Source organism: Oncorhynchus mykiss, chromosome 12 (genome assembly GCF_057628025.1).
Source record: "Oncorhynchus mykiss isolate SJ-2025 chromosome 12, ASM5762802v1, whole genome shotgun sequence".
NCBI lineage: Eukaryota > Metazoa > Chordata > Actinopteri > Salmoniformes > Salmonidae > Oncorhynchus > Oncorhynchus mykiss.
This window is the reverse complement of record NC_143033.1, coordinates 69,225,299-69,248,666: the sequence shown is the minus strand read 5'-3', so window position 1 is coordinate 69,248,666 and position 23,368 is coordinate 69,225,299. Positions and strand designations below refer to the sequence as shown.

The window sequence follows — 23,368 nt, the reverse complement described above, 5'->3', positions numbered from 1 at the left end:
TCGGAGCTGGACCAATGCGTATGTCATTTGTGATTTTCGCCTCTTTAACAGTAATGCAAAAATGAAAACATTATCCTATCATATTAGATTATAATATAAGTAGTTACATGTTAAACAAATCATAATATTCAAATAATTATTTGTGTTTTGTTCTAACAGGTAAAGGCTATGAAAACTAGACCATCAAATCTTTCAAATGAGTGAACAAAAAGATGAGCCCTTCACTTCAAGTTCCTGAAGCATTTCTTGAAACGCGAGGTAGGTTGATCTGGATGTATTTATGTGATGATACAACATGTGTCTATTCTCAAATCTTAACAAGTATCATGTCTTTACTATCATTAACTGAAGACTTATAGTTTTTCTCTGTAATGGCTGTCTTGGGAAGAAGGAGAGGACCAAAGCGCGACGTGGTTCGTGTTCATCTTATTTAATAAAAATCCAAACTGAACACTGAATAACAAAAACAAAGAAACAACCGAAACAGTTCTGTCTGGTGCAGACACACAAAGACTGAAAAAAACACCCACAAAACACAATTGAAAACAGGCTACATAAATATGGTTCTCAATCAGGGACAACGATAGATAGGCTAACTCTGATTGAGAACCATATCAGGCCAAACACAGAAATAGAAAATCATAGAAAAACTAACATAGACAACCCACCCAACTCACGCCCTGACCATACTAAAACAAAGACAAAAACAAAGGAACTAAGGTCAGAATGTGACATTATCAAAGATTCTCTGTAATTAGTTACTGTGCGATCAACTGATTAATTACGTAACTAATTAACTAGGAAGTGTGAAATGTGCCCTAGTGGGCTAAACCGGCATGGCGGCTTGTTAGACAAAGGGGAAGTAGGGGTCGACTAAGAAGTCACTACAGAGTGATAATTATAACAATTAAAATGCTAATCCTTTACACATGAACGCTCACTCATTCGGGAACAATTGCAATCAATATACATATATTTATGCTCAGTGTGTCGTCTTGATCGCTGGTGAAAAGTTTGTTTCTTTTTTAGAATTGTCCGTCTCTCTCCCTCTCTCTCTCTCTCGGTTGTGGTTAGAGGGAATAGTTCAGAGTGACATTCGTTATAGAATGGATGTTTCGGCGGTGGTCATTCTTCGCGTTCAATGATACCGAATTCCTAGCTGCAGACTAGTAATTAATATCAAAGACTTGTTCTCATTCTGTCGGTATCGACAGTCTAAGAGCTTAACCACGTGATATGGTTAAAAGATTCAGCAATGCTCTGCAACCTTTAGCCATCTCATAATTGAGGTAAGCTCGGTCTGCTGATAAATTCTCAAAGTTGTGTTTTATTCGGAATGGCAGAAAAGAGGCTGTCCCAGGAGGCCTGACCCTAACTGGGCTCAGTGGCAGTCCTCTGATTTAGTTCAAATCAAAAGGGAATTGTATTTTTCTTCATTAAACAGTCCACAATCATATTACACAATTTATACAAACAGTATCATACTCACTCATTCATCTTATACAACAATTAGATGTAAACCTCATATCTGAGGCTATTATATAAACAGCGTTATGGTAATGTGGCCACACCATCTCCCATGAGCTTCCCAAGTTGTGACAAACGGACCAGTGCGTAGCTGGATTCTTCACCGATCTTTTACACTTTCTCCGGAACATGACATTTGTTCATACCTCAAGTTCTGTGAGGTGGAATGATTTCCTTTGTTCTCCATAAAAGTCTACTCTCTCTCTACTGTGTGTCCATGAGGAGATTATCAGGAATTTACGACGTCTCTCTGACCACAGAAACCTAGTTGAAGGAGGAAAGGGGGAGGCAGGGAGAGGGGGATGGGCTTGCTATACCTAAAGAGGCCAACGTCATGACACAAGTGTATTTCATTTATGCAGGATTACAGCGCAAGCGGCTGGGAAGACATAAGGACAGTGGTGCTGGCACACCTACAAAGACTAGACACAACATTAAGTAGGTAATGAGCGTTATGTTTGTGTTGTGTAGATATTATTTATTTAAATACCTATTTATTTGTTTTAAACTTATTTATTTATAGTGTAGTAATGTATTCACAACTCTGTGGACTAAATCCTTTTTCATACTGGATACTCGTGTATTTGATTTAGGCTATACATAGCCTCATGTAATAATGTTTTCGTACATTCATTTTTGTATTTATGAAGGCCATTGCATACTGTATTTATTATTGCCACCTTATAGGAAATGTTTGTTTTTGTAATAATGAAATATTTTACAATGAAATTAATTATTTAACAAATTTTTTCAAACTTAACTTCATAATTTTTTACAACGATAATCTTTTTTAATCAAATAAATTATAATTTATCACAAACATATTTAGCAGATGTTTTGATGGGTGTAGTGGAATGATTGTGTTACTAGCTCTACCATTGAAGTAATATCTAACAATACACAACAATACACACAAATCTAAATGGCAATGGTGTATTGGAGGCGAAGTCAGGTGCAGGAGAGCAGAGTATAATGAACAGGCGCACTTTTATTATTGTTCCTTAAACGAGAGCACTACATGAATCAAACGCGCTCAAAAAACGGAACATAAAAGTAAAGCGCGTAAAATAACACCACATAACATCACACAATTACACACAAAACATGATGGGAACCAGAGGGATAAATACAAGTAGATTGATTGGGGAAATGAAAACCAGGTGTATATGGAAGCAACACAAGAGAAATGGATATATGACAAAATGGATGGCTAGAAAGTAGGTGACCTTGATTGCCGAACGCCGCCCGAACAAGGAGAGGATCCGACTTCGGCGGAAGTCATGACACTAAAAGTAAAAGGAGAGCAAAGGATTTCCTTTGTTCTCCATAAAAGTCCACTCTCTCTCTACTGTGTGTCCATCAGGAGATTCTCATGAATTTACGACGTGCACATAAGACACATAGAAATATTAGGAGGAGTTAAGTCTGAGTCCAGAGTATATACATATATACAGTACAAGTCAAAAGTTTGGACACACCTTAGGGTTTTCTTTATTTTAACTATTTTCTATTTTGTAGAATAATAGTGAAGACATCTACATTATGAAATAACACAAATGGAATCATGTAGTAACCCCAAAAGCGTTAAAAGTTGCAGACTTAACCAACCTGTTGATAATGTTTTTTTTCAAATGAATGTTGAATGTTGATGAACACGTTGTCTTGCAAGCAGATTGAGAAATTAGCCTACATTTTGTGCTCGGACACAATCGTCAGCCCACTCACCAAATACTGAAAAAGTTTGATGTTGTGCTTATTTATGATTTTTAGAGGAGCATCCTTCCATGTTCATCCAATCATAAATGTGCAAAATGGAACACTCCGCCATGTAAAACTGGTTATCATGATGGTTGGCTTTTAGCATCTAAATCTTGGTTGGGCAAACTCCCCCAAAAATGTTTATGCATGCCAGCAAAGCCAATATAACATAACACTGAACAGTACAATAATTGCACTATAACGGTGTTTAACGGTCCCCACAAAATGTTAGGGCCTACATAAAGCTGTCCCAACAGCAGAGCTTTCTTTTCAGCACTATGGAGTGCATAGCCAGGTGCTGCTACACCTGGCTATTAGCGGTGCCTTGTCTGGCAGGGAAACAGTTAATTTAGCCTTGTTTCTGCCTTTAAAAAAACATACCTAATATGGCTGACTTGCTAAAACAAATGTGATTTCTACTGATAACTGAGTTGTACAAACTACGGCATAAGGGGACTGAGCGGATAAGAGGCAATCCATAATTTTGATGAAGACATTCATGAGCGAGCTAGGAGGGACGTAATCAATATAACTATTTGTTCAGCACTTTGAAATGTACAGTAACAGAATTCAGAACATGGGACGTTCTTACAGTATTCTCCCTGTGCACCAAGTCAGAACCATAGGATAAAAAAGGGGGCATGTAAGCAGACATCGAAAGCTCTTACAATATTCAATGATTACATTTCTCTAAAACAGGCTATAGGCTACATGTGCACTGCCAAGTCAGAACAGTAGGCTAAGTTATTAGGGGGAAACTGACCAACTTATCAGGGTGAGGCATATGGGCTACTAACGGCTTACTGCACATCATACACTTAGTATTACTTTCATAGCTAGAGTATACATATCACCCTGGCATATTACATCATTTATGCAGCAGCATGCAATACATTTTTGAACTCAGCTTGTTTTGCATGCTCACTTGAACAGGAAGGAGGCGCTGCAGTCCATCCTTTGGGCACATTTTTTCATCAAACTTTGTCATCAAAGTCTGGCATTCTCTTGATTTATGGCGCTTCCAAGACAACTGGGAAGTCAAGAAAAAATAACTGGTTAAATCATGACATCATTAAGCTTCAGGTCTGAAGGCTAGAGATCCCGACTTGGAATTCCGAGTTGGATGACTGTTCAAAACGTATTCTCCCTGTCGGAGCGCGTTTCTTTTCTCCAGAATTCCCAAATGTTTGAACTCACTGAAGTCTGAGATTTCCCAGTTGTTTCCAATTGTTTTGAACACATAAAAAGTCATGCTGGATTGACAGCATGGACAATGTACTCAACATTTTCTGGCCCTTGGTGTTGAAAGTTTATCCTTTTAATGTTGGAAAGAGTCTCTTAAACCCCCACACAAGTCTACTGAATAGCAGGCTAGTTATTAGAAATGAGCCACTGATTCCTTCCAAACCCCTCATTGTTGAATTTGCAGCTTCCAACTTGTTGTGTAATGTTCATGTCTAATTTCTGGTGAGCACTTATACGTTTTTTCTACAGCATCTCTTCATATGACAAGGCTTGAAAAGGATTTAACAGTAGATTGTCAATGTGAGTCATGATGATGACTGCTTGACTAGCTTGCGAGCTAAGATTTTGAAAGCTGGATGTTGACTTTATCAGTCCAATCAAAGCTACGGTAGATATAACATGATTTAACATAATTTTATCTGTGGGCAATGACGTTGAGCCTTCTTGGATGGGTAATTCTAATGTAACTCTATGTCAGCACCTGTTAGCAATGTACGTTATTCTTCAATAACATAATATCCAAAGCAAATCAGGGGGAGAAAAATTGGTTTATTCAGAGAGGACAAATCAAGATGTAATGCTGGAAGGTAGATGTTCAGATGTTCAGTCTCCTCTGTCCTCAGCTTCTCCCCACCGAACAAAGGAACAGGATGCCATTTATAACCCCTCCACCCTAGCCTGGGCTTGACCAATCAGAAGTCCTTGCAGTACAACGTGACCAATGGCCACATCCTGCCCCCGACTCAATGTACAGACCAGTGACAACGTGGCACACGTAGCACACGTCGCTCTGAGTTCAGAAGTGGCATTCCACAGATTCTGAACAGATGTTGAACTGAAACCCAACTCCTATTTACAATTTGCTATTGACCATTAGTACTCTATTTTGTTGTCCTCTCATCCTCTGCATTGTGTATTTATCATCAAAATATTCTTATACACCCAAGGGGCTTAAAAACTTCTTAGGGATCAAATCCCGTCAACGGGATCGATTTGACAACATCCGGTGAAATGCAGAGCGCCAAATTCAAATTAAATTACTATAAATTTTAAACTTTCATGAAATCACACATGCAATACATCAAATTAAAGCTACACTTGTTGTTAATCCAGCCAACCTGTCAGATTCAAAAAGGCTTTACGACAAAAGCAAACCATGCTATTATCTGAGGACAGCACCCCATCAAACAAACACAGACAATCATAATACAACCCGCAAGGCGCGACACGCAACTCAGAAATAACGATATAATTTATGCCTTACCTTTGACGTGCTTCTTCTGTTGGCATTCCAATATGTCCCATAAACATCACAAATTGTCCTTTCTTTCGATTTATTCCATCGTTATATATCCAAAATGTCCATTTATTTGGTGCGTTTGATCCAGAAAAACACTGGTTCCAACTCGCGCAACATGAATACAAAATATCTAATAAGTTCATCTTTGTCCAAACATTTCAAACAACTTTCCTAATACAACTTTAGGTATTTGTTTACGTAAAATAAATAAATAAATAAAGACGGGATAAACTGCGTTCAATAGCGGATAAAAACAAAGTGGAGCGAGCTTTCAGGTCACACGCCTCTAACAAATAGTACACTTCACTCGACCCTCGTTCTGAACTGCCCTATTTCTTCATTACAGAAAGGAAAGACATCAACCAATTTCTAAATACTGTTGACATCTAGTGGAAGCTGCAAGCAAGTGCAGTGCAATAGGAACTGCAAGCAAGTGCCTTAGAAATCTAGATCCACATAGAAGACCCATTGAACCGAGAGTGACCTAAAAAAAAACACATTTCTGGTTGGTTTGTCCTCGTGTCACGCTCTGGCCTTAGTTATCTTTGTTTTCCTTATTATTTTGGCTAGGTCAGGGTGTGACATGGGGGATTTATGTGTTTTGTCTGGTCTAGGGGTTTTGTATGTTTATGGGGTGTTTCCTAGTCTATGTGTTTATGTAAGTCTATGGTTGCCTAGATTGGTTCTCAATTAGAGGCAGGTGTTTATCGTTGTCTCTGATTGGGAACCATATTTAGGCAGCCATGTTCTTTGGGTATTTTGTGGGTGATTGTTTCCTGTGTAAGTGTTTGTGCCACACAGGACTGTTTCGTTGGCAGTTCACTTTGTTGTTTTGTATTTGTGTTCATGTTGAGTGTTCTTATTAAATACCACGGACACTTACCATGCCGCATATTGGTCCGATCCTTGCTACACCTCCTCTTCAGTGGTGGTAACGGGCAGCAGCAACAGCGGCCGAAGACACAAGACTCCTGGACGTGGGAGGAAATCCTAGAGGGGAGAGGACCCTGGGCTAAGCCAGGGGAATATCGTTTACCCAAAGTGCAGCAGGAGAGGCAGCAGCAGCAGAGGCAGCAGCAGCAGGAGAGGCATCTTCAGAGGAAGAGGAGGAAATCTGTCGTGACAGAATCACCCACCAACCAAGGACCAAGTGGCGTGGTAACGGGCAGCAGCAACAGCGGCCGAGGACACAAGACTCCTGGACGTGGGAGGACATCCTAGAGGGGAGAGGACCCTGGGCTAAGCCAGGGGAATATCGCCGACCCAAAGTGCAGCAGGAGAGGCAGCAACAGCAGCAGCAGAGGCAGCAGCAGCAGCAGTAGAGGCAGCAGCAGCCTGAGAGGCATCAGCAGCAGCGGCAGCAGCAATGTCAGGATTCCTGGACATTTGATGACATTTTGGATGGCAAGGGTTGCTACACATGGGAGCAGATCATGGCTGGTAGGGATCGCCTACCATGGGAACAGGTGGAGGCAGCGAGAAGAGCAGAGGCAGCCGGAGAGAGGAGCCAACGATACGAGGGAACGCGACTGGCAAGGAAGCCCGAGAGGCAGCCCCAAACATTTCTTGGGGGAGGCACACAGTGAGTGTTTGCGAAGCCAGGTAAGAGACCTGCGCCAACTTCCTGTGCTTACCGGAGAGCGAGAAGGACAAGGCAGGCACCGTGTTATGCTATGGAGCACACGGTGTCCCCAGTGTGGGTGCATAGCCCGGTGCGGTACATACCATCTCCTCGTATCGGCCGGGCTAGAGTGGGCATCGAGCCAGGTAAGGTTGGGCAGGCTCGGTGCTCAAAAGCTCCAGTGCACCTGCACGGTCCGGTCTATAAAGTGCCACCTCCACGCACCAGGCTGTCTCTCCGTCTCATCCCTACAGGTGCTCCCGCCTTTTCAGCGCTGCCAGAGCCTTGCTCCTCTCCAGCGCTGATAGAGTCTCCCGCCTGTCCAGAGCTGCTAGAGTCTCCCACATGTCCAAAGCTGCTAGAGTCTCCCGCCTGTCCAGAGCTGCTAGATTCTCCCGCCTGTCCAGAGCTGCTAGAGTCTCCCGCCTGTCCAGAGCTGCTAGAGTCTCCTGCCTGTCCAGAGCTGCTAGAGTCTCCCGCCTGTCCAGAGCAGCTAGAGTCTCCCGCCTGTCCAGAGCTGCTAGAGTCTCCCGCCTGTCCATAGCTGCTAGAGTCTCCCGCTTGTCCAGAGCTGCTAGAGTCTCCCACCTGTCCAGAGCTGCTAGAGTCTCCCGCCTGTCCAGAGCTGCTAGAGTCTCCGGCCAGTCTGTCCTGAGCTGCTAGAGTCTCCCGCCTGTCCACAGATGCTAGAGTCTCCCGCCTGTCCAGAGCTGCTAGAGTCTCCCGCCTGTCCAGAGCTCCTAGAGTCTCCGGCCAGTCTGTCCTGAGCTGCTAGAGTCTCCCGCCTGTCCAGAGCTGCTAGAGTCTCCGGCCTGTCCAGAGCTCCCAGAGTCTCCGGCCAGTCTGTCCTGAGCTGCTAGAGTCTCCTGCTTGTCCAGAGCTGCTAGAGTCTCCAGCCTGTCCAGAGCTACTAGAGTCTCCCGCCTGTCCAGAGCTCCTAGAGTCTCCGGCCAGTCTGTCTTGAGCTGCTAGAGTCTCCCGCCTGTCCACAGATGCTAGAGTCTCCCGCCTGTCCAGAGCTGCTAGAGTCTCCCGCCTGTCCAGAGCTGCTAGAGTCTCCTGCTTGTCCAGAGCTGCTAGAGTCTCCCGCCTGTCCAGAGCTCCTAAAGTCTCCGACCAGTCTGTCCTGAGCTGCTAGAGTCTCCCGCCTGCCCAGAGCTGCTAGAGTCTCCCGCCTGTCCAGAGCTGCTAGAGTCTCCCGCCTGTCCAGAGCTCCTAGAGTCTCCGGCCAGTCTGTCCTGAGCTGCTAGAGTCTCCCGCCTGTCCCGAGCTGCTAGAGTCTCCCACCTGTCCAGAGCTGCTAGAGTCTCCCGCCTGTCCAGAGCTGCTAGAGTCTCCCGCCTGTCCAGAGCTGCTAGAGTCTCCCGCCTGTCCAGAGCTCCTAGAGTCTTCGGCCAGTCTGTCCTGAGCTGCTAGAGTCTCCCGCCTGTCCAGAGCCGCCGGTCTGCAAGGAGCCGCCAGAGCCGCCGGTCTGTAAGGAGCCGCCAGAGCCGCCGGTCAGCCAGGATCCGCCAGAGCCGCCGGTCAGCCAGGATCTGCCAGAGCCGCCAGTCTGCAAGGAGCCGCCAGAGCCGACGGTCAGCCAGGATCCGCCAGAGCCGCCGGTCAGCCAGGATCCGCCAGAGCCGCCGGTCAGCCAGGAGCCGCCAGAGCCGCCGGTCTGCAAGGAGCCGCCAGAGCCGCCAGATCCGCCGGTCTGCAAGGAGCCGCCAGATCCGCCGGTCAGCCAGGATCCGCCAGAGCCGCCGGTCAGCCAGGATCCGCCAGAGCCGCCGGTCCTCCAGGAGCCGCCAGAGCCGCCAGTCTGCAAGGAGCCGCCAGAGCCACCAGTCAGCCAGGAGCCGCCAGAGCAGCCAGAGCCGCCAGTCAGCCAGGATCCGCCAGAGCCGCCAGTCAGCCAGGATCCGCCAGAGCCGCCAGTCAGCCAGGATCCGCCAGAGCTTCCAGCCAGCCAGGAGCCGCCAGAGCCGCCATACAGCCAGGAGCAGCCAGAGCCGCCAGTCAGCCTGGATTTGCCAGAGCCACCAGTCAGACAGGATCCGCCAGAGCCGCCATTCAGCCAGGATCCGCCAGAGCCGCCATTCAGCCAGGATTCGCCAGAGCCGCCAGTCAGCCAGGAACCGCCAGAGCCGCCAGTCTGCAAGGAGCCGCCAGAGTCGCCTGTCTGCAAGGAGCCGCCAGAGCCGGCCTGTCTGCAAGTAGCTGCCAGAGCTGCCGGTCTGCAAGGAGCCGCCAGAGCCGCCAGAGCCGCCGGTCAATCAGGATCCGCCAGAGCCGCCAGTCAGCCAGGAGCCGCCAGAGCCGCCAGTCTGCAAGGAGCCGCCAGAGCCACCAGTCAGCCAGGAGCCGCCAGAGCCGCCAATCATCCAGGATCCGCCAGAGCTGCCAGTCAGCCAGGATCCGCCAGTCAGCCAGGAGCAGCCAGAGCCGCCAGTCAGCCAGGATCCGCCAGAGCCGCCAGCCAGCCAGGAGCAGCCAGAGCCGCCATACAGCCAGGAGCAGCCAGAGCCGCCAGTCAGCCTGGATTTGCCAGAGCCACCAGTCAGCCAGGATCCGCCAGAGCCGCCATTCAGCCAGGATCCGCCAGAGCCGCCATTCAGCCAGGATTCGCCAGAGCCGCCAGTCAGCCAGGATCCGCCAGAGCCGTCAGTCAGCCAGGATCCGCCAGAGCCGCCAGTCAGCCAGGATCCGCCAGAGCTGTCAACCAGCCTAAGCTACCTCTCAGTCCTGAGCTACCTCTCAATCCTGAGCTACCTCTCAGTCCTGAGCTACCTCTCAGTCCTGAGCTACCCCTCAGTACTGAGCTACCCCTCAGTCCTGAGCTACCTCTCAGTCCTGAGCTACCTCTCAGTCCTGAGCTGCCCCTCAGTCCTGAGCTACCCCTCAGTCCGGAGGAGTTTGTTTAGTCCAGTGGGGCCCTTTAGTAGGGTTCCCAGTCCTAGGTTGACGGCGAGGGTCGCCGTTCCTAGGAGGCCACAAGAACGGACTAAGACTATGGTGGAGTGGGGTCCACGTCCCGCGCTAGAGCCGCCACCGTGGACAGACGCCCACCCAGACCCTCCCCTATGGATTTAGGTGTGTGGCCGGGAGTCCGCACCTTTGGGGGGGGGGGGGGGGGTTACTGTCACGCCCTGGCTTTAGTTATCTTTGTTTTCTTTATTATTTTGGCTAGGTCAGGGTGTGACATGTGATTTATGTGTTTTTTGCTCTAGGGGTTTTGTATGTTTATGGGGTGTTCCCTAGTCTAGGTGTTTATGTAAGTCTATGATTGCCTAGATTGGTTCTCAATCAGAGGCAGGTGTTTATCGTTGTCTCTGATTGGGAACCATATTTAGGCAACCATGTTCTTTGGGTATTTTGTGGGTGATTGTTTCCTGTGTCAATGTTTGTGCCACACGGGACTGTTTCGTTGCCAGTTCACTTTATTGTTTTGTATTTGTGTTCATGTAGAGTGTTCTTATTAAATACCATGGACACTTACCATGTCGCATATTGGTCCGATCCTTGCCACACCTCCTCTTCAGAGGAAGGGGAGGAAATCTGTCGTGATACCTCGGGGTGTCGCCTGCCAAATAAGTTCTGTTATACTCACAGACATCAGTCAAATAGTTTTAGAAACTTCAGAGTGTTTTTATCCAAATCTACTAATAATATGTATATCCTAGCTTCTGGGCCTGAGTAGCAGGCAGAGTAGCAAACATCCGAAGATCATCAAAGGTAAATTATTAATTTGATTGCTTTTCTGATTTTCGTGACCAAGCTACCTGATGCTAAGTGTACCTAATGTTTTATCGTGCGATCGATAAACATACAAAAACGCTTGGATTGCTTTCGCTGTAAAGCATAATTTCAAAATCTGACACGACAGGTGGATTAACAAAAGGCTAAACTGTGTTTTCCTATATTGCACTTGTGATTTCATGAATATAAATATTTGTAGTAATATTTATTGTATGTGGCGCTATGCTATTCAGCGGTTGTTGATGACACTTATCCCGATAGTGGGATTGCAGCCATAACAAGTTTGAACTCAAATATATTTTTTAAACATTGTTTGCAAACTGATATCTGACACGTATTAATACAAAAATGACATGCAAAACAGGCAACAACAAAAACAAAACTGTATTTCTTGCTAAAGAGGTAGGGATTGAAACAGGTGGGGCTCTGAGTATTATACCATACAATGTAAACACGCATATACTCCATTCTAGATGTTAAATAATGACCTCATATAACCTCATACCATTATACAAATGGATATACAGTATATATCTACAATAACTATATTCTATCAAGAAATTTCAAGTCTTATGAAAGGACTGTGTGCTGCCACATTGGCCTATTTAATACACACTTTGTCTAATGTTATACAACAATTGACTTCATTTATCCACTGAGAATTATTAGGAGGATCCCCATGATGCCACTTAAAAGTGGGGCAAAAAAAGTATTTAGTCAGCCACCAATTTTGCAAGTTCTCCCACTTAAAAAGATGAGAGAGGCCTGTAATTTTCATCATAGGCACACTTCAACTATGACAGACAAAATTAGAAAATAATTCCAGAAATCACATTGTAGGATTTTTTATGAATTTATTTGCAAATTATGGTGGAAAATAAGTATTTGGTCACCTACAAACAAACAGGATTTCTGGCTCTCACAGACCTGTAACTTCTTCTTTAAGAGGCTCCTCTGTCCTCCACTCGTTACCTGTATTAATGGCACCTGTTTGAACTTGTTATCAGTATAAAACACACCTGTCCACAACCTCAAACAGTCACACTCCACGATGGCCAAGACCAAAGAGCTATCAAAGGACACCAGAAACAAAATTGTAGACCTGCACTAGGCTGGGAAGACTGAATCTGCAATAGGTAAGCAGCTAGGTTTGAAGAAATCAACTGTGAGAGCAATTATTAGGAAATGGAAGACATACAAGACCACTGATAATCTCCCTCGATCTGGGGCTCCACACAAGATCTCACCCCGTGGGGTCAAAATGATCACAAGAACGGTGAGCAACAACCCAGAACCACACGGGGGGACCTAGTGAAAGACCTGCAGAGAGCTGGGACCAAAGTAACAAAGCCTACCATCAGTAACACACTACGCCGCCAGGGACTCAAATCATGCAGTGCCAGACGTGTCCCCCTGCTTAAGCCAGTACATGTCCAGGCCCGTCTGAAGTTTGCTAGAGAGCATTTGGATGATCCAGAAGAAGATTGGGAGAATATCATATGGTCAGATGAAACCAAATATAACTTTTTGGTAAAAATTCAACTCGTCGTGTTTGGAGGACAAAGAATGCTGAGTTGCATCCGAAGAACACCATAACTACTGTGAAGCATGGTGGTGGAAACATCATGCTTTGGGGCTGTTTTTCTGCAAAGGGACCAGGACGACTGATCCGTGTAAAGGAAAGAATGAATGGGGACATGTATCGTGAGATTTTGAGTGAAAACCTCCTTCCATCAGCAAGGGCATTGAAGATGAAACGTGGCTGGGTCTTTCAGCATGACAAATATCCCAATCACACCGCCCGGACAACGAAGCAGTGGTTTCGTAAAAAGAAGCATTTCAAGGTCCTGGAGTGGCCTAGCCAGTCTCCAGATCTCAACCCCATAGAAAATCTTTGGAGGGAGTTGAAAGTCCGTGTTGCCCAGCAACAGACCCAAAACATCACTGCTCTAGAGGAGATCTGCATGGAGGAATGGGCCAAAATACCAGCAACAGTGTGTGAAAACCTTGTGAAGACTTACAGAAAACGTTTGACCTCTGTCATTGTCAACAAAGGTTATATAACAAAGTATTGAGATAAACTTTTGTTATTGACCAAATACTTATTTTCCACCATAATTTGCAAATAAATTCATTAAAAATCCTACAATGTGATTTTCTGGGGGAAAAAAATGTAATGTTGTCTGTCATAGTTGAAGTGTACCTATGATGAAAATTACAGGCCTCTCTCATCTTTTTAAGTGGGAGAACTTGCACAATTGGTGGCAGACTAAATACTTTTTTGCCCCACTGTATATGACTAAGCTATATAAATTATTAGTTTTTATTTCTTGCCCACCAGCACCCTGCCTCGTTCAGGGGACTAAACTATTATCCATTAAAGTATTGCTTGTTTTTTGTCTCTTTTTCCATTTAGTCTTTTTTCTTATTTCTCCTCCAATCGTAGTAAGACATACAAGTGTTTAAGACAATGGACAGACTTTATAAATGAAAATCCACAAGGTCAAGTGGGAGCTAAAAGTTCTGGTTCTGGTCCCCCAGATTATCGTCTACTCCTCACCCAGATCTCCCCACCCCCTTCAGCCACCTGCCCTTGTGTGATTACCACACATAAAACGAACAGGAAAAACATGAACAGCAACACTCACAAAGTACAAAAACACAGTAAAAATAGTTACATAAAGAAACAAAAGTACAAGCATACATAAACTTAAAGTAGAAATTAATATGTGACTAATCAGCAACAAGTTTAATGTGCATCCCCTATGATGGTTAGATGAGATGTTATAAATCCACACTCATTGGTTTCAGACAAGAATGAAATTTGGAAAATTTGTACAAGATACGTTTTTATTCACATTTGCAATATTATTTTTTCACTGGTTTTTCAAGTAGACCGGCAATACAGTTCAGTTCAACACATGTACAAAAGGGAAATACAAAATATAAATAATAAATTATAAAAATAAAAAACAATAATTTATGGATTTAAATATAATAAATAGACTGACAGGGTCCCACATGATTATATTCATGCTTTATAAACTGGTAAGGGCGTAGCTTCTGAAATGAGTCTGGATGATCAGTACATCTGTGCTGCAAGGATATCCAATCTTTGCAGATGATGTTTCATCTCTTTCCTGATGAGCTCCCACGCCTGTGCACTGTAGTTCTGAAAAACACAGGAAATTTCAAATATTAGAGGGGTGACCTATCTTGGCAAAATAATGAACATATTGTCTTGAACAACAGAGTAGGACTGGTGCCAAATGTAAAGCTTCTCAGAGTAGGAGTGCTGATTTAGGATCAGTTTTGTCTTTTGGATCACTATAAACAAGGAGAGAGGAGACCTGATACTAGATCAGCACTTCTCTGAGATGCTTGATACATATGGCCTCAGAACCCACTTTTTTTTTTTTTATGAACACTGCTCAAGTTTAGCCTAGCCTAGTTTATATTCATTTGACTACATGCATTAAACATGTTGTCATATGAAAGCAAACTCACCATTTTTCTCAGAACCTTACTATTCAACTTCTTGAAGTACCGTTTCAGTCTCCTCTCAGGTTTCATGGCAGGTGATACCTGTTGGACAAAATTAAACAAAACATTAGCGTCATACAGATGTAGGAACTTCATTTGATCAATATTTTTTTTTTCTTGCACGGCAGGAAATGGAACCTTAACATGTATTCAATGTTGAAAAGGATTCTAAAGATTGTAATTTCCACTTTAAAATATCAAACTTGATTTGCCATAATGAAATATGAATCAAAGCTTACAAAAAAGGTTCATTAATAATAATCCACAATAATTTACATTTCTCATTGCAGCAGTATTATTTATGTGACGTTGCAAAATGACTCAAAATCTGTAATTACCCATACACAGTAAGTTCGGAAAGTATTCAGACCCCTTCCCTTTTCCAAATTTTGTTAAGTTACAGCCTTATTCTAAAATGGATTAAAGAAAAAAAATCCTCATCAATCTACACACAATATCCAATAATGACAATGCAAAAACACAAATACCTTATTTACATATGAATTCAGACCCTTTGCTTTGAGATTCAAAATTCAGCTCAGGTGCATCCTGTTTTCAGTGATCATCCTGGAGATGTTACTACACTTTGATTGTAGTCCACCTGAAGTAAAATCAACTGATTGAACATGATTTGGAAAGGCACAAACCTGTATATTTAAGGTCCTACAGTTGACAGTGCATGTCAGAGCAAAAACCAGGCCATGAAGTTGAGGAAATCGTCCGCAGAGCTCCGAGACAAGATTGTGACGAGATACAGATCTGGGAAAGGGTACTTTGTAAGTCTTACTAGAGCTGGCCGCCAGGTCAAACTGAGCAATCAGGGGTAGAAGGGCCATTGTCAGGGAGGTGACCAAGAACCCGATGGTCACTCTGACAGAGCTCCAGATTTCCTCTGTGGGGATGGGAAAGCCATCGACAAAGACAACCATCTCTGCAGTACTCCACCGATCAGGCCTTTATGGTAAAGTGGCCAGATGGAAGCCACAACTCAGTAAAAGGTACATTGCAGCCCGCTTGGAGTTTGCCAAAAGGCGCCTAAAGGACTTTCAGACCATGAGAAACAAATGTCTCTATTTGGCCTGAATGCCAATCATCACATCTGGAGGAAACCTTGCAAGATCCCTACAGTTAAGTATGGTGGTGGCAGCATCATGCTGTGGGGATGTTTTTCATTGGCAGGGACTGGGAGACTAGTCAGGATCGAGGGAAAGATGAACGGAGCAAAGTACAGAGACATCCTTGACGAAAACCTGCTCCAGAGCGCAGGGACCTCAGACTGGGGCAAAGGTTCACCTTCCAACAGGACAACGACCCTAAGCATACAGCCAAGACAACACAGGAGTGGCTTCGGGACAAGTCTCTGAATGTCCTTGAGTGGCCCAGCCAGAGCCCGGACTTGACCTGATCGAACATCACTGCAGAGACCTGAAATAGCTGTGCAGCGACGCACCCTATCCAACCTGACAGATCTTGAGAGGATCTGCAGAGAAGAATGACAGAAATTCCCCAAATACAGACGTGCCAAGCTTGTAGCATGATACCCAATAAGACTCAAGGCTGTAATCACTGCCAAAGGTTCTTCAACAAAGTACTGAGTAAAGGGTCTGAATACTTATGTAAATGTGATATTTCAGTTTTTTGCAAAAATGTCTAAAACACGGTATTGCTTTGTCATTATTGGGTATTGTGTGTGGATTGATGAGGGGGGAAATCTATTTAATCAATTTTAGAAAAAGCTGTAACGTAACAAAATGTGGAACAAGTCAAGGGGTTGAATACTTTATATGCACTTTATACGTAGATTTTTCCAATTGTAGAGTTAGTAGGCTACACCTAAACCAGGGCACTCCAACAATGTTCCAGGAGAACTACCTTCCTGTAGGTTTTCACTCCAACCCTAATCTACAACACCTGATTAATTAGGTGGTTGATAAACTGAATCAGGTTAGTTACAACTGGGGTTGGCGCGAAAACCTACAGGAAGGTAACTCTCCAAGAATGGGGTTGGAGAGCCCTGACCAAAACAGAGATTATACTTTAAATAGACCCGTTACTTACACAGGAATTAAGGTTCTCCAATTGGCGTTCTAGAATGTTGAGGAAATCGTCCAGGTTTTTCTTGTCCCAGGTGACAGATTTCATATTCCCATCAAACAGTTTTGTGATTTGATAGATGGTCTCTTTCAGGAATATGACTTTGTCCTCAAACTACACAGGAAGATATAAAAAGAAGATTAGAAACAGTATAGGCTTCCGTTATGGCATCAATATAACATTGGGTCAAGATCGCCATACCAAAGCATATCAGAGTTGGAGTGCTGATCTATCATCAGGACCCCCTCTGTCCATTCATTATAATCTATAAGTCAAAATTCTAGTCTTTACCTCAGCATCATCTATGTGTCTGTAAAGTGATGTTGGGAAAAGGACTGGGGCATTCTGTTTTGTGATATCTCCTCCCTGGAAAACAATCAATAAAGTATGTTAAGTCACGTGTCAAATACTTCAAGAGCAATCAAGACAGACATAAAGTATAGCTTATACTGCAAGTACAGTAGGCCTAATGTAGATAGCGTCTCTTGATCTAGCTGTCATTATAGCCTTAGAGCCCTTTTACTATGTACATTCAAATATAGGCTAACAGTTTTCTAACACAGATGCTAAACATGAAACACATTACTATTTTGCTTGGTTGGTTGTTTTGCTGTCCTTAATACATGCATTCAGTCTCCTCTTACAATGTGCTAATAACTCACCATCTGGTCCAGCAGGGAAAGGTATTCTGCGCTCAAGTGACCGTAGTGGTGTCGGATCCAGTCACAGCAATGACACACGCTCTGCATACTGCAAATAATAAGAAAAATACAACTCCAGCTCTGCATTGTATACATTGTAAATAGCAGTTTGTTTCGCTGTTAGTTATCCAGATGAGTTTGAACATCTTGGCTGTGTAAAGTAGTTTTATGTGGAATTGGGAAAGGGAAAGCTGTATAGAGAATTTCCCCTGATCAACCTACCGGAGGCGGGGACTTTCATTTTCCGGACTAGCACATGTAGCACTTGGAATTCCATGCCTGCCCCGTCTCCTGGACGAACAAATCCAAGTAAATCTATACACATTCTCCTTGAAAACAGCTTTAAATTATAGTTGAACCACAATAAAATATTATTCAATCTAGATATCGGCTAGACTATTACTATAGCGAGAATAGGCTATTCGCGAGCTTTGCTTTCAACTGCTAATAACTTCGCGTGAACCGAGGAAAAAAGTCTGATAACAAAATCGTCGGAGTCGAAATAAAACCCACACTTTTAAAGAGATGTAGCCATATAACACATTCATTTAGTGGTTTTCGTTCAAAGTTAGTCCGAAATGTTGTTCCGTAGTCTTCTGCTGTTGCGCTTCAAATGAAAAGTGAATGGGAGACGTCAGCGTCAATACCCACATCTCTCAACTTTCATTTTCATGATGACGTAACCAACTTTCACACTACTTTTGTCTGCAGGTGATGCAACGTTGAAAAGCAACGACAACACGATTTGTTGGAACTTTACAGGGCTATTCTACTGTTGTGTGTGTGCGTGCGTGCGTGCGTGCGTGCGTGCGTGCGTGTGTGTGTGTGTGTGTGTGTGTTTGTGTCACAGTGTTCGGGACGTTTTTGAATGACTATGCAAGGTAAAATCTTGGCATTGGTTTATTGCTCCTTTTTCTATAAAAATCAAATGTACAGATCATATACTGTAGGAAAGTGGTCACCAAAACTGTCTGTCTGGAGACAAGCAGGAGGAGGTGCAGGCTTTTGTTTCAACCCGGTACGAACACACCTGTTCCATCAGGGTCTTGATAAGATGTAATAGGTGGTTTCATATTGAAATGTCATGTTATAGGCTAAAATTTCAGATGTAGCCTACTTATTCTGCTGCATTCATTCATAAAGCATCTCAGAGTTGGAGTGCTGATCTAGCATCAGGACCCCCTCTGTCCATTCATTATAATCTATAAGGCAAAACTGATCCAAGATCAGCAATGCTACTCTCTGAGATGCTTTATAAATACGGGACTTGGTGTTATTTGATATAGCCTTAGTTGTAGGCCTTATGTATAAAATCTTTTTTTTCTATTGGGGACCATCCATGAATCATAAGAGTGACACTTGAAAAGTGACAGCAAAGAGTCCGAGAGAGATATTTCCCGTCACATATATCATCAATTTATTGCCTATAGTTTTACAAGCATGGCAATAACAGTAGCAAAAGGGCTGCAGCCACAACACAGAACCACTGATAGAATCTCTGACAGTGTGGCGACGTCCAAAGTGCTGAAGTGGCTGACATCTTCATGCGTTTTAGTGTTAGTAGTGATACCTGTTAATGGTGCTGAAACTTCTTCTTATGTCCCATGACACGTCTGCGGTGGATGCATTTTGGGGTTTTCCCAGCTGTTTTACACAAGTTGTGTGATGTCATCAGTTTCCCCTGAGTTTTCTCCCCAGTAATATTAGACACTTTTGGCTGACGTATCGAATTGGGTAGGGAATATGTAGTTTGAAGAGTATTTTTACATTAGGAAGATGTTGCCAAGATATCCTAATAGAATGTTGATGTCTAGCCGACATATAAACGATGTAGAACTGTGGAATTTAGAATGTGTAAGACGTCAATGAGCAAACAATGTCTAAACGGTATCATCCCAATGTATAGTTGAAGTCGGAAGACTACATACACCTTAGCCAAAAACAATTCAATGTCTTGAAATGTTGCTTCAATATATCCACATCATTTTCCTGCCTCTCGATGCCATCTATTGTGTGAAGTGCACCAGTCTCCTGCAGCAAAGCACCCCCACAATATGATGCTGCCACCCCTGTGCTTCACGGTTGGGATGGTGTTCTTCGGTTTGCAAACCTCCCCCTTTTTCCTCCAAACATTTCAATGGTCATGATGGACAAACAGTTCTATTTTTGATTCATCAGACCAGAGGAAATTTCTCCAAAAAGTATGATCTTTGTCCCCATGTGCAGTTACAAACAAGGTCATTTGCTGTTGTTCTGGGATTGATTTGCACTTTTTGCATCAAAGTACGTTCATCTCTAGGAGACAGAACGCGTCTCCTTCCTGAGCGGTACGACTGCTGCATGTTCCCATGGTGTTTATACTTCCGTACTATTGTTTGTACAGATGAACGAGGTTACCTTCAGGCGTTTGGAAATTGCTCCCAAGGATGAACCAGACTTGTGGAGGTCTACATTTTTTATTTTTAGGTCTTGGCTGATTTCTTTTGATTTTCCCTTGATTTCAGGCAAAGAGACACTGAGTTTGAAGGTAGGCCTTGAAGTACATCCACAGGTACACCTCCAATTGACTCAAATTATGTCAATTAGCCTATCAGAAGCTTCTAAAGCCATGACATCATTTTTTGGAAGTTTCTAAGCTGTTTAAAGTCATTCAACTTTGTAAGTAAACTTCTGATCCACTGGAATTGTAATATAGTGAATTATATGTGAAATAATCTGTCTGTAAACAATTGTTGGAAAAATGACTTGTGTCATGCACAAAGTCGATGTTCTAACCGACTTGCCAAAACTGTAGTTTGTTAACAAGAAATGTGTGGAGTGGTTGAAAAACAAATCTTAGTGACTCCAACCTCAGTGAATGTATTCCGACTTCAACTGAATACAGGATACATAGTGCATACCCAATAAGCACGGTGCTGTCTGGACCGGCCTTCTTTCTTTGGTCAGAATGTTGGTTTGTTTGTTAATTTCAATGTCCATGGATAAATTTGGAGAGCACAGTTCAATAGAGAACAGCAGAGTACAATTCATTACAGTGGAGTGTAGTACAGTCCAGTTAATTACAGTGGAGAGTACAGTACAGTACAATACAAAAGAGTACAGTAGAGTACAGTTCATTACAGTACAGTGTTTAGTACAGTAAAGGAAAGGAAAGTAACGTACAGTAGTGTACAGCACAGTAGAGTGTAGCCTACTTTACACTAATTTACTAAACTGTACTGTACTCTACTGAATTAAACTATACTGTACTGTACTGAATGAATATCTACTGTCCTGTACTATCCTATACGGTACTGTACTCTACTGTGCTCTATTGTATTGAGCTGTGCCATTCCATACTGTTCAAACTTATAAAACATAGCCTAAATGTCTATGATTTCTTTAAGAATCTTCTTCAATAATGACACAATACCCCATAATGACAAAGCAAGGTTTCCAAAAAAGTTAGCAAATGTATAAAAAATAATAATTCTATCCACATACTGTCCATAATGTAAATACATCCCATCACACACACACACGCACGCACACACACACACACACACACACACACACACACACACACACACACACACACACACACACACACACACACACACACACACATGTAAGTAGTGTTTACGTTGCATCAATTCGACCATGAAGGACAGATTCAGGCAGTCTCCCCTGAACACGATGTTAAGATGTGTCTGTTACTCTGTGAAGCATTTTTTGGGCTGCAATTTCTGAAGTTGGTAAAACAAATGAACTTCTCCTCTGCAGCAGATGTAACTATGGGTCTTCCTGTGGCTGTCCTCATGAGAGCCAGTTTCATCATAGCGCTTGATTGTTTTTGCAACTGCACTTGAAGAAATGTCCAAAGTTCTAGAAATTTCCCGCATTGACTGACATTCATTTCCCTCTTAGTGCAGTGATCCCGTTACTGGGATCAAAATCGACAACATCCGGTAAAGCTGGAGCGCGCCAAATTCAAGTGACAAAATTGTAATATTAAACATTCTTGAAAATACATATGTCTTACATAATTTAAAAGCTTAACTTCTTGTCCATTCAACCGCTTTGTCAGATTTCAAAAAGGCTTTACGGCTAAAGCATACCATGCAATTATCTGAGCACAACGCCCCACGTACACCAGCATTAAAACATTTTCCAAATCAGCAGAGGCGTCACAAAAATCCGAAATAGCAAAAAAAAAAAAATTTACATTTGAAGATCTTCCTCTGTTTGCAATCCCAGATACACAACAAATGGTTATTTTGTTCGATAAAGTCCTTCTTTAAATCCCCAAAAAGTCAGTTTAGTTGGCGCGTTTGATTCAGTAATCCACCCATTCCACTCGTTCAACATGCAGACAAAGCAATCCCAAAAGTTACCAATAAACTTCGTCCAAACAAGTCAAACAACGTTTCTAATCAATCCTCAGGTACCCTAATATGTAAATAAACAATACAATTTAAGACGGAATGTAGTATGTTCAATACCAGAGATAAATAACGAAGTGAGCGCTCTCATCCACGCAAGACTACAGTCAAAATGAGAGCCACCTTGAAAACTACAACTACTAAGTCATTTTTCAAAAAACAAGCCTAAAACCCATTCTAAAGGCTGTTGACATCTAATGGAAGCCATAGCAACTGCAAGGAGCCGCCAGAGCCACCGGTCAGCCAGGATCCGCCAGAGCCGCCGGTCAGCCAGGATCCGCCAGAGCCGCCGGTCTGCAAGGAGCCGCCAGAGCCGCCGGTCAGCCAGGAGCCGCCAGAGCCGCCAGTCTGCAAGGAGCCGCCAGAGCCGCCAGTCAGCCAGGAACCGCCAGAGCCGCCGGTCTGCAAGGAGCCGCCAGAGCCTGTCCAGAGCTGCTAGAGTCTCCCGCTTGTCCAGAGCTGTTAGAGTCTCCCGCCTGTCCAGAGCTGCTAGAGTCTCCCGCCTGTCCAGAGCTCCTAGAGTCTCCGGCCAGTCTGTCCTGAGCTGCTGGATTCTCCCGCCTGTCCAGAGCTGCTAGATTCTCCCGCATGTCCAGAGCTGCTAGATTCTCCCGTCTGTCCAGAGCTGCTAGAGTCTCCCGCCTGTCCAGAGCTGCTAAAGTCTCCCGCATGTCCAGAGCTGCTAGAGTCTCCCGCCTGTCCAGAACTGCTAGATTCTCCCGCCTGTCCAGAGCTACTAGAGTCTCCCGCCTGTCCAGAGCTGCTAGAGTCTCGCGCCTGTCCAGAGCTGCTAGAGTCTCCCGCCTGTCCAGAGCTGCTAGATTCTCCCGCCTGTCCAGAGCTACTAGAGTCTCCCGCCTGTCCAGAGCTGCTAGAGTCTCCCGCCTGTCCAGAGCTGCTAGAGTCTCCTGCCTGTCCAGAGCTCCTAGAGTCTCCGGCCAGTCTCTCCAGAGCTGCTAGAGTCTCCGGCCAGTCTGTCCTGAGCTGCTAGAGTCTCCCGCCTGTCCAGAGCTGCTAGAGTCTCCCGCCTGTCCAGAGCTGCTAGATTCTCCCGCATGTCCAGAGCTGCCAGATTCGCCAGTCTGCAAGGAGCCACCAGAGTCGCCAGTCTGCAAGAAGCCGCCAGAGCCGCCAGTCAGCCAGGATCCGCCAGAGCCGCCATTCAGCCCGCGCTAGAGCCGCCACCGTGGACAGACGCCCACCCTTACCCTCCCCTATGGATTTAGGTGTGTGGCCGGGAGTCCCCACCTTTGGGGGGGGGGGGTACTGTCACGCCCTGGCCTTCGTTATCTTTGTTTTATTTTTTATTTTGGCTAGGTCAGGGTGTGACATGGGGGATTTATGTGTTTTGTCTGGTCTAGGGGTTTTGTATGTTTATGGGGTGTTCCCTAGTCTAGGTGTTTATGTAAGTCTATGG

General features: G+C 44.2%; 1 protein-coding gene and 1 pseudogene across 3 annotated transcripts in view; one reads left to right on the top strand and one right to left on the bottom strand.

Annotated features, from left to right (window-relative positions):
• LOC149979348 (interferon a3-like) overlaps positions 1-23,368 on the top strand; it is a 209,741-nt pseudogene that overhangs the window by 5,783 nt on the left and 180,590 nt on the right. The window lies entirely within an intron of this gene.
• LOC110538043 (interferon a3) lies at positions 14,022-18,212 on the bottom strand. 2 transcript variants are annotated; one of them, XM_021624602.3, is made up of 6 exons: positions 17,753-18,212; positions 17,492-17,579; positions 17,121-17,195; positions 16,794-16,943; positions 14,700-14,777; positions 14,022-14,364 (listed from the first exon to the last, which is right to left on the bottom strand). In XM_021624602.3, exons 2-6 carry the CDS (start codon positions 17,576-17,578, stop codon positions 14,275-14,277), a joined length of 480 nt encoding a protein of 159 aa, XP_021480277.3. In that variant the 5' UTR covers position 17,579; positions 17,753-18,212; the 3' UTR covers positions 14,022-14,274. The 2 variants fall into 2 exon arrangements, with proteins under 2 accessions (XP_021480277.3, XP_021480275.3); XM_021624600.3 differs by lacking the exon at positions 17,753-18,212 and having other exon boundaries at positions 17,492-17,733.

Coding starts and splice junctions, on each gene's coding strand:
- LOC110538043 (XM_021624600.3), bottom strand. CDS start 17,626: ATGTATACAATGCAGAGCTGGAGTTGTATTTTTCTTATTATTTGCAGT. Junction 17,196..17,491: donor TTTCCCTGCTGGACCAGATG/GTGAGTTATTAG, acceptor ATTGTTTTCCAG/GGAGGAGATATCACAAAACA. Junction 16,944..17,120: donor GACACATAGATGATGCTGAG/GTAAAGACTAGA, acceptor CTTCCTGTGTAG/TTTGAGGACAAAGTCATATT.